General features: G+C 45.9%; 3 protein-coding genes across 4 annotated transcripts; 2 read left to right on the top strand and 1 right to left on the bottom strand.

Moving 5' to 3' along the window:
* The first annotated feature begins 479 nt into the window (after positions 1 to 479).
* Positions 480 to 3713, top strand: LOC109732571 (heat stress transcription factor A-2c). Of its 2 annotated transcripts, XM_020291748.3 has the most exons (5): positions 480 to 765; positions 852 to 1193; positions 2042 to 2899; positions 3157 to 3256; positions 3377 to 3713. In XM_020291748.3, the coding sequence occupies exons 2-3, from the start codon at positions 870 to 872 to the stop codon at positions 2816 to 2818; spliced, it is 1101 nt and encodes a 366-aa protein (XP_020147337.1). In that variant the 5' UTR covers positions 480 to 765; positions 852 to 869; the 3' UTR covers positions 2819 to 2899; positions 3157 to 3256; positions 3377 to 3713. The 2 variants fall into 2 exon arrangements, with proteins under 2 accessions (XP_020147337.1, XP_020147338.1); XM_020291749.4 differs by having other exon boundaries at positions 618 to 1193.
* A 2417-nt stretch (positions 3714 to 6130) lies between these two features.
* On the bottom strand, positions 6131 to 8718 carry LOC141039135 (uncharacterized). The gene is made up of 4 exons (XM_073506444.1): positions 8705 to 8718; positions 7582 to 7778; positions 6785 to 7100; positions 6131 to 6293 (listed from the first exon to the last, which is right to left on the bottom strand). The coding sequence occupies exons 1-4, from the start codon at positions 8716 to 8718 to the stop codon at positions 6131 to 6133; spliced, it is 690 nt and encodes a 229-aa protein (XP_073362545.1).
* Positions 8719 to 9939: 1221 nt separating this feature from the next.
* Positions 9940 to 11331, top strand: LOC141039134 (uncharacterized). Its single transcript, XM_073506443.1, has 3 exons — positions 9940 to 10017; positions 10102 to 10300; positions 10562 to 11331. Exons 1-3 carry the CDS (start codon positions 9940 to 9942, stop codon positions 11329 to 11331), a joined length of 1047 nt encoding a protein of 348 aa, XP_073362544.1.
* The last annotated feature ends 3237 nt before the right edge of the window (positions 11332 to 14568 follow it).

Below are 14568 nucleotides of genomic sequence, written 5' to 3'. Positions count from 1 at the left end.
CCATGTGTCTAATACAACAAGTTTTGCGTGGCTCCGACGAGGGAGGGTAGGGTAATGACAGCGGTGCGCCTTCGGCTCGCTTCAGTGCGTGTAGTCATCACCAGGTGGTCTACAGATTTGGATACACTAATTTTTATTATTTCTGATGTTTGTTGCACTGCCATGATTAAAAATAAATAGATTAAAAGTTTTTCTTAAAAAGTATGCGCGGTTTGACTCAAGGTACAAGTGCAACGACTGTGCAAGCATGTGCGTTGCTGACTGGTTTTTTTTTTTTTGAGTTGCGTTGCTGACTGGCAGACGACACGACCGTGCACAAGTGTGCAGTAACAAAAAACAGAAAAATCTAGCCCGCGCTCCGAGTTCCAAGGCAAAAAACAACGCAGCAGTTGGGCCACGCCCCGGTGCGCTGTCGACCGGCGGTTGGGCCTGCTGGCCGAGACGCAGCCCGGCCACTTGGGCGAAAAAATCACCCATCCCATCCAACCATCCATCCGTCCAGAACCTTCCGAGGCCACGCGCCCGGCGCGCGATCTAGAACCTTCCACAGCCTTCCCGACGCCTCCCGACGCGCGCGCACTGTACGGACGGGTATTTAGCACTGCGGCCGCCACTCCACTCCACCCCCCGCGACCGCCCGACGGAATTCACCCACCGTCTCCCCTTGGTTTTTTACCCACCATTTTCCTTATTACCGCGCAAAGATCTCGCCCGCCGCCTTCGATTCCGTCCCAAAAATCCGAGCTTTCAGTGGGAGCAGGGCTGGTTGGTGTCCGATCCGAGCTTCTTCTTCCTCGGCGCCGCCGGCCGAGCCTCTTTCTCGGGTCTGATTTGATTTCTTGCTTCGGTAGGTGGGGCGGGGGTCGGCCATGGACGCGATGCCGCCGGAGGGCATTGTGAAGGAGGAGGAGGTGCTGCTGCACGAGGAGCACACGCACCCGCAGGCGGGGCCGCAGCAGCAGGACGGGGCGCTTCCGCGGCCGATGGAGGGGCTGCACGAGGCCGGGCCGCCGCCGTTCCTCACCAAGACGTACGACCTGGTGGAGGACCCGGCCACGGACCAGGTCGTGTCCTGGGGCCGCGCCGGCAACACCTTCGTCGTCTGGGACCCGCACGTCTTCGCCGAGGCCCTGCTCCCGCGCCTCTTCAAGCACTCCAACTTCTCCAGCTTCGTCCGCCAGCTCAACACCTATGTGAGTAGAGTACCCAACACCCTCTTGCCTCCTGTGTCCTGGTGCTGATTAATTTTGCTAATTTCTTCCAGTCATGGTGCTAATTTGGGACTTGTTTTGGTAATAAGGGATGGAGAGGTAGAAACATTTCTTAAGCTAATTAACCAATCAATCTGTAGCTAGTCTTGGTAAATCGGCAGCATTTCAGACAAGCACTGTGCTCTTCAGATTACGATATGAGAACTGGATCTGTTGCTGTCCAGGGTAATGCTCTGATAACTGAACTTGTCATAACTGACAATTCCAAACTAGATAAACTATGATATGATTTAGGAAGTCTGAATAAAATAAACTAGGATTTTGATAACATCCAGCTTCTGTGTGTGTTGTACTGTACTCTACTTGAGATTATTTAATTAAGTGTAAAACAAGCCAACCACTAGTGTAAAAGGGCTTTGCAGCTTTAATGCAAGTACATCCTAGTTCTAAAACTTTTAACATTGTACTGATTATGCGTGTATGTGGAAATCTTCTGAATGTGCTTATTCTTGAAGCAATGCGTCCTGCAATGAGCTTCATCTGACGGTGAGGCATGGAGATGAACTCTCCAGAAAAAAAATTGTATCATCCTGACATCATTCCTTGAACTTCTTATTGTAGCTACTAGATGGAACAAGATACTGGATGAAGTACAGGAACCAGATTGTTTTGTTCTAGAAGACTCTACTGATGATATAGTGTACTGATGATCAAGCTATAATCTAGAAGTTACAGCATAGCTATTGCTGGTCAATCATGTTGCCTTGTGACTGTTGTGAGTTCTGTCCATGGCCTAACCGTGGTCGTTACTTACCTCTTGCAATCTGCAGGGATTCAGAAAGGTTGATCCTGACAGATGGGAGTTTGCAAATGAAGGTTTCCTTAGGGGTCAGAGGCATCTTCTCAAGATGATCAAGAGAAGGAAGCCGCCATCCAATGCGCCCTCATCACAGCAGCAGGCCCTCACATCTTGCCTGGAGGTTGGTGAGTTTGGATTTGAGGAAGAGATCGACAGGCTCAAGCGCGACAAGAACCTCTTGATCACAGAGGTAGTGAAGCTAAGGCAGGAGCAGCAAGCTACTAAGGATAATGTGCAAGCCATGGAAGGCAGGCTACGAGCTGCTGAACAGAGACAGGCCCAGATGATGGGGTTCTTGGCAAAAGCAATGCGTAACCCACACTTCTTCCAACAATTAGTCCAGAAGCAAGATAAGAGGAAGGAGCTTGAGGATGCCATCTCGAAGAAAAGAAGGCGGCCTATAGACAATGCTCCATTTTATGGTCCCGGGGCGACAACAACTCAGAGCGAGCAACTTGATTCACAGTTCCTGTTTGATTCTGGTGTCCTCACTGAACCTGGAATGAATGGGATGGAGAATTTAGCGCAGAACATTCAGGAGCTTGGGCAGGGCAAAACAGACGAGGAGAAGAAGGATGAAGCTAATGGGCAGCTGGATATCAACAACGATTTCTGGGCAGAGCTCTTTTCTGATGATTTTGGAGACGGAGACGGGTCTGGGCTGTCAGAGTTGGAGGGAAGGAGACCTGAAGATATCGATGAACTGGCTCAGCAGTTGGGGTATCTGAGTTCTACTAGCCCGCAGTAGAGTTTTGTTCACAGTGGTTCACTTCAACCAACAAACATTGCTTCTCCAGTACTACTATTGCAGATCATCTTGAACAATCTGGTATATTTCGTGTTCAATGAAACAAATATCATAATCTTACTAATAAATGTAGTGAAAATATGGTAATATGGTAATTAACGCAGTGACACATGTATGATTTGTGTTGCCATAAGTCTGTAGGAGTGAGAGTTAGTGTAGTGGTTGGATCTTTGAGAACATGGTTGAAATCTACATGCCTGTTTTCATTCTCGATTGGTCTGGTTTATGGCTTTCCCTCTTTTGCTATACTGAAGCTTTCTCGTTTGTTCATTAACCAGATTTAGTTGATTGGTGGCAACATGACTGGCTATCTGAGGTGTTCCATACCGGAGATTGGAACACCTCTGGGTAGAGAGTAGAAGCTGAAGACTAATTGCTGTAAGTACTCGCCTGCCTCTCTCCACTTGCATAACTCATGTCACTTAAGAATTGTTCTAGAATTCCTGCAAAAAAAGGAATTGTTCTAGGATATAACAATGTTTGATTTCTTTGATGCAGGCGTCGCTTGATGGAGACCCATGACGTGTATTGAATGGTTACCTAAACTCGCTACTCTGAAGAAGATGGTCCAGGTCGTCGACATTCGGTTGTCCTGAGCTGGTGTTCAGCAGCAGTAGCTGTGGAAGTGTGTTCCTGTATATACTCGTTGGGTGAAGTTTTGTTGTGAAAGTCTGGTCTGTAGTCAGCCGTTGGCATCTGGGTGTGGGTTTAGCTGCTGCTGTCCATTTGCCAATTTACCTTACTTTTAGGGCCTGTGTCATGTGTGATGATTGGTAGTGTATGCTGGAACCTCTGTTATATTGAGATAATAAATGTTGATAACCTTTGCAAGGTATTGGTTAGTGTTCTTATTATTAAACTCGAAGCTAAGCACAATCAACCTTTAGGCAACGTGCACTGATAGGCAGTTCTTTATCAATCATGTTTCAGTTCCTCGCGCCCTGCACAAGGCTAGTTTAAGTTGATCGAAACTGCTGGGCACACAACAGTTCCTGGCCGATATGCAGACGACACTGCAATCCAGCGGAGTACAAGTGCTCGCTCACTGCATCTGATGGTGGCCGCAGCGTGTCGGTCATGTTTATCGTTTGCATAGCAGCCCTCTAAGTTGATGGATGTAGACCGATCTGCTAGCCGCTTCACACGAGGAAAACCTGGATATGCCAACATATATTCAGCCCTGAACCACAAAGGCAACCAAGCAGTTCAGTCAGAATGTAACATAGTTATCCTTTTCTCATGCCAACTATCGTGCAATTTATCAAATTCTAATGTTCATAGCAATGACTATTACTAAGCTTTTGATGAGCACACGCAGTTAATTGTGCAGCAAAACTCCATGACTTCAGTCTCTTGTATATGTAGTAAAATCAGTCTCTTGTAGTGTCCCAAACCGATGACACGGTCGTAGGGTGCGGCTTTAAATCAGGCCGGTTAATGGCCACGAACAGGGCTGTGACCGGACGACCTGATTGCAAAGAGGATGTCCACTTGTAAAATCACCAAGGTACACTGCTGATGTGTGCAGAGTATTCAGGTGTTGAGGGAGGGCTTGTAAGATCCTTCCAATCTCTTGTATATGTAGTAAAATTTTCCTGGCAGTTATTTAATTCGGATCAGTCTGGTTGTTACTCCATCATCTTTGATCAATTGTTACTCGCAGTTTGAATTGGAAAGTCATGTGCACCCGTTAAAGTGATTTAGAAGTTACATGGTAGGACCGCTAATCGGAACTCAGTTGGTGAATCTGTTGTTGGACTGCTGCTGCCGAGGCTAGAGAAAATCCACCACTATAGCAGGCTACCTGTAGTTGTCGGTTGAAAATCCAATGGATCATCCACTCTGCTGTGTTGAGCCATTGCATTTCAACAGGGACGGGCTGGGTGCCAGTCGACTCGCTGTTCTTCACCCTCGATCTCCGATCTAATGGTTGCAAAGTCATCTTCCAACTCCGGATGCATCTTCTTCCAGCCGCCCCAGGAACCATCGGCCGAACCGCCGGCCACCACCGCCCGCGGCCGGTGGCGCTACCGAGCAGCCTCACCACCCCCGCCCTCCCCGAAACCTCCTCCCACCGCCGTGTTGCCGCCGCCCCGGTCATCCCTCTAGGCCCGGGCCATCCTTCACCACCGTCGTGCTCCCCCCCCCCCCCCCCCCACCCCCAACCGCCCTGCTGCCTCCCCCACCCCCACACTAAGATAGATGATGGGGCAGCAGCGAGGTTCTTCCTCCCATCTGGCTGTTTCTCCGTTCAACCAAAAATTGACTGACCTCAAATTCGAAAGTCAAGCAATTGACATGTACTCCCTCTGTACCGAAATAGTTGTCGCTGGAGTAGCTGAAGTTCAGAGGGAGTAGCTATTGTGTATCAAAAAGGATCGCAAGGGGGGTGGGTGTACCACGGAAAAACATGACTGAATCTAGCAGAACATGAGGAGGTTGCCAGTCACCAATTTATGATAAATTATGCACATAATCAAGTAGAGGAATCAATACTAAATGGATGTATAAATAAATATGACGGTGGTCAAAAGTGAAAGGAAGCAAATTAGTCATATTTGAATGGATTGCTCTGAAAGACAGGAAAACATAGAAGACGAGCATCAATGCTTTTGTAGCAAGTCCACTAACGCAACCTCGCCGTCACGTGGCTGCGCTAACCCATCTTTGAGCCCTTGCGAGCATACATATGTACGCGATGACGAAGATTCCTGTGGAACATTCCCTCCCTATGCGTGTCCATAAACAAATAACACTTAACCTCTTGTTGGCTGGCATTTGAAAATGCTTGAGGCCATGACAACATGATCGACGGAACATCATCCGTACACACATTGAAGTACTTGCAAATAGAAATATATTAGAGGCAATATACCTAGAAATCCTTTCTCAACTTATTGTGAACCAGTTCATCTTTAATACCATAAGAACATCAAACAAATCAGCAACACCATCTCGTATATATAAACTAGTAGTGGGATGACTCTACATCAGGCCACGAGGCAAAGATCTAGCCATCATTCGATGACCCGAAGATAGTGAAATCTGCCTTGAGGACGCACTTCGATTCTATAAGATACCCTCTGGACATATCCTGGAGTTCCTTGAGTGGCAAGAAGGCTATCCATCCCCACCCTTCTGGATGTGTACACACCAAGAGATCTGCCATCACCTCAAAAGCAAGATCAACGGTTATTATCAGGGGGTTACAAACAGTATTTCACACACCACATTATAGTTGCTAGGGAGATCTTAACTTGTAGTTCTAGTGAGGTATTTCCCATTCTTTTGGTCCAGGATGGACAGAGTAATTTGAACCACCTTCCTGGACAGCTCATCCGCAGACTCCCGGTACAATCCCAAGGCGAGGCAATCAGTTCTGTGCCTCTCACCACGCGGATACATGCCAATGTACCTGTTGGCAAGAATGGGAAGTGATACTTCAAATACAATTGGGTACCCGGGAAAATGTATTTGAAGAATGTGGTTAGTTATGAAATCAGAAAGTCGTGTCTGAGCTTGGGTGTAGGCAGGTACACCCATTAACTCTGAACATGACTTGGCGGCATCAAAATTAGAGTCTTAAAATTATACAAAAAATCTAAGCAAAACATGACTACAGTAAAATATAGTAAAAATGTTACTGTAAATATACTAGAAGTAGAGTTCTTTGGTTCCATGCTTAGAGATCATACTAAGATGTCCTGTTGGAATATCTCAAGGGACAACAGACCTTGCCTTGCACAAAGACTTGGCCATCGGTAATGTCTGTTGAGTTGACACAAAGCACTAAAAAATGCTTCTGGCCACTAAGTATAAGCTAAAGCATACGTATAAGCAATAATGTCGGATAACACATGCATCGTATATATATAACTAATGATGCAACTGGTAACAGGTGAATACCATTTATGCCCGCCAACTTCAAATGTAGGAGAACGGACAAAGTTCTGAGAATCCAATTCTTGGAAATTGTTTATGGTCCAAGTGTATGTCCCTTTGATGAATCCCTTCTTCTGGATAAAGAGGTTCTGAACTGTGGTAGCTTTCTTTTGAACCACGACGGCCTTCTTTTCAGGAGAAGAGACATCAATTTTTAATATCTCCACACCAAAGACACAACTATAATCAACTAGAAAAGCAGATGATTTCAGTAGGTCCTGAAGAGAAATCAAGCATTCCTTGTTCGAGTAGCCATTCTGGAAAGCGTAGTTGTAGCTAGCTGTGTTCAGGTAAAAGTTAGTAAATTAGAGAAATACAAACTTGAAAATATCCCAAATAACATATAATCAATTTTTCGCGCAAGGAAAAAGCATATAATCAACTTTCACCCCAGTTAAGCATTTAAGGAGAGATGAAAGTAGTGAAATCCATCCAAATAAAGATTATCAAAGTAAAAGAGAACATGTATATGTACTCTGGAAGACTAGAACGTTGTTTGAACCAGAAGAGTCTCAAGTGTGACACACATTGCAGTCAACGGATAAACTTAACATGGAAAAATATATGAAGCGACTTGTTAATGGGAGAAGTAATTGACCATGTTACGACGTTTATAGGCATTGATTTGTAATGATGGAATCTATAGCTCAAACTTGTGATGCACTAAGACTATATAGACTCCTAGCTAATAGGATGGCTCTACTTTTTGTGTGTGGGGAAATAGGATGGATGTACTTGAAAAAACACATTCACGAGTCTACCTTTGTATCCATAATACATTCCTTTTGAATGGTTGAATATTGACAACTCAAACTCTGCATGCACCGTGTGACCTGGCTCCAAACATCCCTGGGATACCATAAGAGAAAGAGCAACATATGGATTTCCTTTATCATCTTGTTTGTGCTTTGGAGTCACTTGAGCATCTTGTTTGTGCTTTGGAGTTACTTGCAGGCACCTGCGAAGGGAATAGAAGAAAAACAAAGTTAGTCTAGAAGTCATAACTAATTCAAGCCTGATTTCTTCACTTAATGCATCCTATCAAGCTTCACTGTCTGGATGTTTTCATGGGTGTGATTATTATTTCAACCTGACTGAAACATGATTTCTGAGTAATCAACATCCTAAATTATTATGTACTTAGCTAACAGACAGCTACTATATCCACTAGAAAAAACCAGATGGTATTTATATACATCAAAAGCATTAATTTTGTAAATTTCCTTTCGCGTTATGATGCATACCAATTGTACCCAGAGCAGTGAAAAGGAGCAGATAGCGCTGAGGTAGCTTTCGTCTCAAGTAGCGCTGAGAAATCATGAACCTTCCATTCTAAGTCTGGAACATGGGTCTTTCCTAGTGGTGCGGGAGCTGAAATTTGACAATGCATAAATCAACATTATATAACAGAGAAAAAAAGAGTGTGGTATGAGCAAATTTATGTGCAGGTTGCAGTTCCAGCAGATAAACAAGTTGCAATATTCACCATGGGGAAAATTGAAGGTTGCAGAATATCTAGCTCTCTATGTTCATGTCATATGATTGAAAATCTTGCATACAGTGATTTGTGAGAAGTGAGAAGTGACCACTACTAATATATTGTCGTAGTTATCATGTGACAAATCTAGGGTACAAACGACATAACATGCACTTTTCTCTTCTTCTATTTCCTTTGTTTTGAAGAGGCCACTTTCCTCACATATAAAAATAAGGGTTAGTTATCCTTTTGCCCTCAGTGGTGTCCGTGTGCTCAGTTTTGCCCTCAGATGCGAATTGTGCTCAGTTTTGCCCCTAGTCCATGCACAGCAACTATGACGAGGCCAAACGGCCATATTTGAGTCCATTCCGTCCGCCGGCGTTAGTGGTTGTGGGTCCGGAGCTTACACGTGGGACCGCATGGACGTGGGTCCGGAGCTGACATGTAGGCCCGTGCAACTAAATCCCCAAATCATTCTAGCTCACTCTGCCCATCCGCCGGCCGGCTGTCCCGCGCCGCCGCCGCCGCCACCTGCGCCGCGGCCAGCACCTGCCCCGCCACCAGCTGCACGGCCTGCTCCGCCGCTACCGTCCTGCGCCTACGCTCCACGGCTACCTGCGACGCCTGCCACCTTCCTGCGACGCCACGGGTGGGGCGCCCGCCACCTGCTCGACCCGCGGCGCGGCCTCCTTCCGTGCGCCCGGCCGGAGCGCTCAAAGGTGGGGGGCTGCCGGAGCTATTTGAACTAGGAGGAAGAACCCTAGGGCGAAATGGCGAGCAGCGGCGACCCCGGAGTATTTGGCGAGGCAGGCATCGGGCCGGAGATCCGCCGCGTCCACGACTGGGTTCCCGAGGGGTAAGTCTCGCCTCTTGTTTAGATTGAGCTTAGTTGTGCATTTGAACACTCGATTCGAGTAGGTTTGCCCAATTAGTGTGCTGATCGCGTCTCTGTTTTTCGCCGGTTAGGATGGAGTTGCGGTTTGCTTTCATGGTGCACATTAGAAGGGACCGGTACATGTTCGATGCAAAGGATAAGAAGAAATACCAAGGAGGTTTTGATTATCGGTTGCCAATGGCTAGTAATTGGAGTTTCGGACAATTTGGGGAGGTAATTTGTAGCCAATATCCTTGGGGTTTGCTTGATGAAGTGGTATACAAATACTATGATGGGGAAAAGAATTAGGTGACAGTTACTAATGATGAAGAGCTAGCTACCATGTTTGTTAGGCATAAAGAGAAAGATAATTTTCATGTGAGGCTGCAAGTTGATGTGCTTGAGCAGGCATTTGGACCTAGGATGACGGGTGCAACATCTCGGGGAGAACCAAGTCGCCGTAATGGCATCTCTAGCCAGAACAGTTCAGTTGGTGCACGGCGACGTGGTGGCTCGACAAGTGTGGGCAACAGCAGTAGGGTCCCCCTTGAAGTGGAGCCTGATGACTACAATTCTGGGGTTGATGAAGAGAAGCTATATTCTGATGTTATTCGGAATTTACGACGGGCACCTCGGACTGAAAACCAAGAGGAGGCTCACAATGCAGTCCGTGTGGATGATGACGCGGTGGGTGAGGACGAAGACCTTGCAGCTGTTGAATGAGACCCTTTGAACCCTCATATGGAAGAAGGTACATTTTTTGCATCCATGAATGAGTGTAGAAATGCACTTGTGACATACTGCATCAAGGTAGAACGTACTTTCAAAGTTGACAAGAGCGATCAAGTACGTTACAGAGTGCACTGTCCAACTGAGGGTTGTCCATGGAGGCTGCTCGCATCTAAAATGCGGAATAGCACTAATGTTCAGGTCAAAGTGAACCCTTTTAAGCACACATGCCAGGAATCAACCCTTAGGAAGGATACAATCAGTAGAGCCAAGTCAAGATGGGTGGCAGAAGAAGTAAAGAAGTGGGTGAAAGAAAACCAGCAAGTGGGTCCAAAGGAATTGCAGAAGAACATCAAAGATAAGTTCAAGATAGATTTACCATACATGAGGTTGTTCAATGGTAAACAACATGCTATGGATTCTATTTATAGTAACTGGCAGGAAAGTTTTCAATTGTTGTATTCATTCAAAGGTGAAGTGGAGAGGACAAGCCCATGTAGTATTGTAGATATTGATCACCACACCATGGAGTACACATTCAGGGGAGTGACAAAGACCAAGGAATGCTTTAGGAGGGTTTTTGTCTGTTTTGAGGCTTGTCGCCGGGGTTTTTTGGCAGGCTGCAGGCCTTATTTGGCTATTGATGCCACTTTTCTCACAGGGAGGTTTAAAGGACAGTTAGTAGCAGCTTGTGCAGTTGATGCACACAGTTTTGTATTTCCAGTTGCCTACGGTGTGCTGGAGACAGAGTCTGAGGAGAGCTGGACTTGGTTTTTGCATAATCTGCGCCGGGCTATTGCACATCCCAATGGATTGGTCATTCATACAGATGCATGCAAAGGTTTAGAAGTGGCCGTGGATAATGTGTTCCCTGGAGTAGAGCATAGGGAATGCATGCGTCACCTTGCTGCAAATTTCATGAAGAAATTCAAAGGAAAGGTGTATACCGACAATTTATGGCTAGCATCTTTGACTTGCAGTGTGAAGAAGCACAACTACCACTTGAGGCAGTTATACATGAATCCGAAAGTGAAAGAATACTTGGAAACACACCACTCCAAGTTATGGGCCAGAAGCCAATTCAGTGAAGTGAGCAAAGTTGACTATGTGCACAATAATCTAGCAGAATCTTTCAACTCAACGATCCGGAAACTAAAGGGTCATTATGTGGTGGATTTGCTTGACAGGATAAGGATAGAATACATGCAGAAATTTCATTATCGTGCAGGAATAGCCGAGGCAAAATTCATGGGCCACATTATCATACCTGCCGTGATGAATGAACTGAAGCAGAAGACAACAGGCTTGGAAATGAACATGACTCTTTGCTCGGGTACCACAGCAGAGATATCATATTTGGATAAAGAGAAGAGGGAATGGAGATATCCAGTGGATTTAGAAGCTAGAACTTGCAGTCGTAGGCAATGGTAGATAACTGGGTTGCCATGCATTCATGCCTTGTTTTTCATCACTTCTCTCCCAGGTCCAGCAGGGAACATACAACAGTATGTGCATGATTACTACTCTGTTGCAAGGTTCAAAGCCACATATGCTTATGCCTTGCCTGCTATGGAGGGAAAACAACAATGGGACATGGTGGACCCTGGATTCAAGCTTTGCGCTCCAGTTCTGAAGAGAGTAGCAGGTAGACCAAGGAAGAGTCGAATCAGACCTCGCAGCGAAGGAGCTGGACTTGGAGCGAGGAAGCGTAAGTGCACAAGGTGTGGTGGGTCTGGTCATTTCGGTAAGTATTGTGATAACACAGTAGATCCAGCGTTCGGAGAGAGTTTTGATGAAGGCTTCGATGAAAATGTTGGTCAGCAGCCGGTTGCCTCAACAGATGATGAAAATGATGGTCAACAGCCGGTTGCATCAGATGAGGATTTTGACGAGGTTCCAAATGATGATGGTCAACAGCCGCATGATTTTGACGATGATCCAAAATATCCTCCAAATAATGATTCAAGTGAGGCTCCAAATGGTGATCCAAGTGAGGCTCCAAATAGTGATCATGGTGATCCAAGTGAGGCTCCAAATGGTGATCATGGTGATCCAAGTGAGGCTCCAAATGATGATCCAAGTGAGGCTCCAAATGATGACCAACCTTCTGTTGTTGTGAGTTCTGCTAGGTATGTAAATCTTGCAAGGGTCAAATACTACTATACATTTATCACTTGACATGACCTCATTACCGTTTATGTTTTGCACAGCTCTATGATAGGTTTGAAGAAGACGCGCAAGGTACCGACAACCAAGAGGAGAAGAGAAGAAGCAATGAGCACAAGGTGCACGAGGAGCAAAGTGATGGCAAGAAGCTCAAGGAACAGACAGAAGCCCCAACGCTATATATGAATAATTATGAAACATTATGAATAAGGGATGATGTTGTATTATGAAACATTTATCACTTGACATGTTGTATTTCTGTTGGATGATGTTGGACCTATGTTAGAAGTATGTTTGACATGATGTTTAAATATCTGTTGGATGATGTTTGAATGAGCACATGGTTTTTCCTTTTTTTGATTTTTTTAAATTTTGTTTTGCTCATTTAAATTCTGGTCAAACCTAACTTTGACCAAGATTTAAACAAGTCTAAAACATCAAAATGAAAAACTAAGCCTGGATCCTTCTTAGTCAATCCAAAATGAAGATGTGGTGATGTTTTTGAAATTTTCATGAAAAATGTGCTAAAAAGAGGGGTCCAAAGGTAGGGTAAACGGTCTCATTTCTAAGCAAGGTTTTTTTCGACCTTGTCTAAATCAGCCAAATAACTTTCTTACACATATATTCTATATATACAGACCATGTGCGCTGGTTTTTCTATTTTTTGATTTTTTAATTTGTTTTGCTCATTTGAATTCTGGTCAAACTTAACTTTGACCAAGATTTAAACAAGTGTAAAACATCAAAATGAAAAACTAAGCCTGGATCCTTCTTAGTCACTCCAAAATGAAGCTGTGGTGAGTTTTTTAAAATTTTCATGTTCATTTCCCCAAAACACTTCTCTTCACTTCATACAAGAGAGTTTGAGATACTCGAGATATCACACAATACACATGAACTTAGCGTTTAAATGTATGTAAACCTTGTTTATCAACTTAAATCGTTAGTATATGACATAAGAAGACTATGTGCGCAGGTTTTTTATTTTTCTGATTTTTATTTAATTTATTATGCTCATTTGAAATCTGGTCAAACATAGCTTTGACTGCTCCAAACCCCTCCCAAACCCCGCTAACCCTAGCGCTGAACAAGGACCGTTCATCTAACCCTAGCGGCGATCAAGGGCCGTCGATCTAACCCTTCTAGAAGGAATCTGCGGGGAGGAGGGGGCGATCCGCGAGATGCAATCTGATTGGCTGGGAGATTGTTTTTTTTAACAAATACCGGGCGCGCTGGATGGACCGTTGGGCCGTCTCGTTGTCTGGGCCTGAGACCGCAGTAAATAGCCCGTCTCAGCCTTTCCAGGCCTTGCATGCATGGGAGGCGGCGATGTGGGTTTGCATGCGCGGGAGGCGGCGACGTGCATGCATGCGAGCGAGGCGAGCGAGGCGCGCTAGGCGAGCTAGGATAGCGAGGCGAGCTAGGTGGTTCAGGGCAGCGATTCACATGCACCGCCTGGTTAAAGAGCTATGCAGTGATTCAGATGCACGCACGCGCCCCATGCATCGTTTTCGTGCAAAAATTTAAGAGTGCAAAACGTAACGGATACACACACGCGTCCGGATTCACACACGCACCGTTCTCATCCTTTCTCTCTTCCTCTCCCACCCACATGCCTATAAATGGGGTGCCTCTCTTCCTCTCCCACCCACAAGCCAGATCCGATCCTCTCCAACTTCAAACACACAAGCGACCGAGCCCTCCCCAAGCGAGACCAAGTGAAGATGCAGTTCAACGGGCCGACCTTCAACCGCCCGCCTGTCGTGCCGGAGCTGCGCTACCCACCGGGCGTGCTCGTGGAGAGGGAGCTCCGTGTGTGGGCTATTTCAAGGTGGAGGGGTTCCGTCGAACTCACCCGCGCCTTCCTCAGAGCCGGCTATGCCCACCTCGCACGGGGCTCGCCGAGGATGTTCACCCTCAACGAGGTTCGTGACCACGGCGGCATCCTCCTACTTCTCACGGTCACCTTCACCAACCCGTTTGACGCGCGCGAGCTCCTCGGCCAAGTCTTTTGGTGCGGCTGCGAGGCCATCTTCTTCACCGTCTACAACATCTACACCAACTACGAGCGCATCTTCCCCGCTCTAGGCCAGATGCACTCCCTTCCCTACTAGAGGAGGAGGAGGTGTGGAGATGAAGACGGTGTTGAAGGGGCGCGCGCGGCCAAGGTGGAAGAAGGAGGTCAAGATGAAGATGTTCAAGCCCAGAGTCAAGCTCGTCATGTTTCTTTTTTATTTTGTTGCTTTTCTATGTCGTGTCGTGTCGTGTCATGTTTCGTCATGTGTCCGTGAACTGTCCGTGAACTTATTATTGTAATGGTACGGTGTGTTGCATCTTATCTAAGTTATTAGGGTTTATTATGTGTGTTAAAAAATGTCCGTGCCCAAACATATCATTTCTTCCCTAAACCAAGTCATGAAGTTCGAGAACTTGTGGTTTTCATTGATGAAAATCGGAGGGGGTGAGAAGCCCTCTGTTTCATTCAAAAAAAAGTCATGAACT

Source organism: Aegilops tauschii, chromosome 1 (assembly GCF_002575655.3).
Source record: "Aegilops tauschii subsp. strangulata cultivar AL8/78 chromosome 1, Aet v6.0, whole genome shotgun sequence".
Lineage (NCBI taxonomy): Eukaryota > Viridiplantae > Streptophyta > Magnoliopsida > Poales > Poaceae > Aegilops > Aegilops tauschii.
The sequence above is the reverse complement of the archived record's forward strand: the minus strand, read 5'-3'. Positions and strand labels throughout refer to the sequence as shown.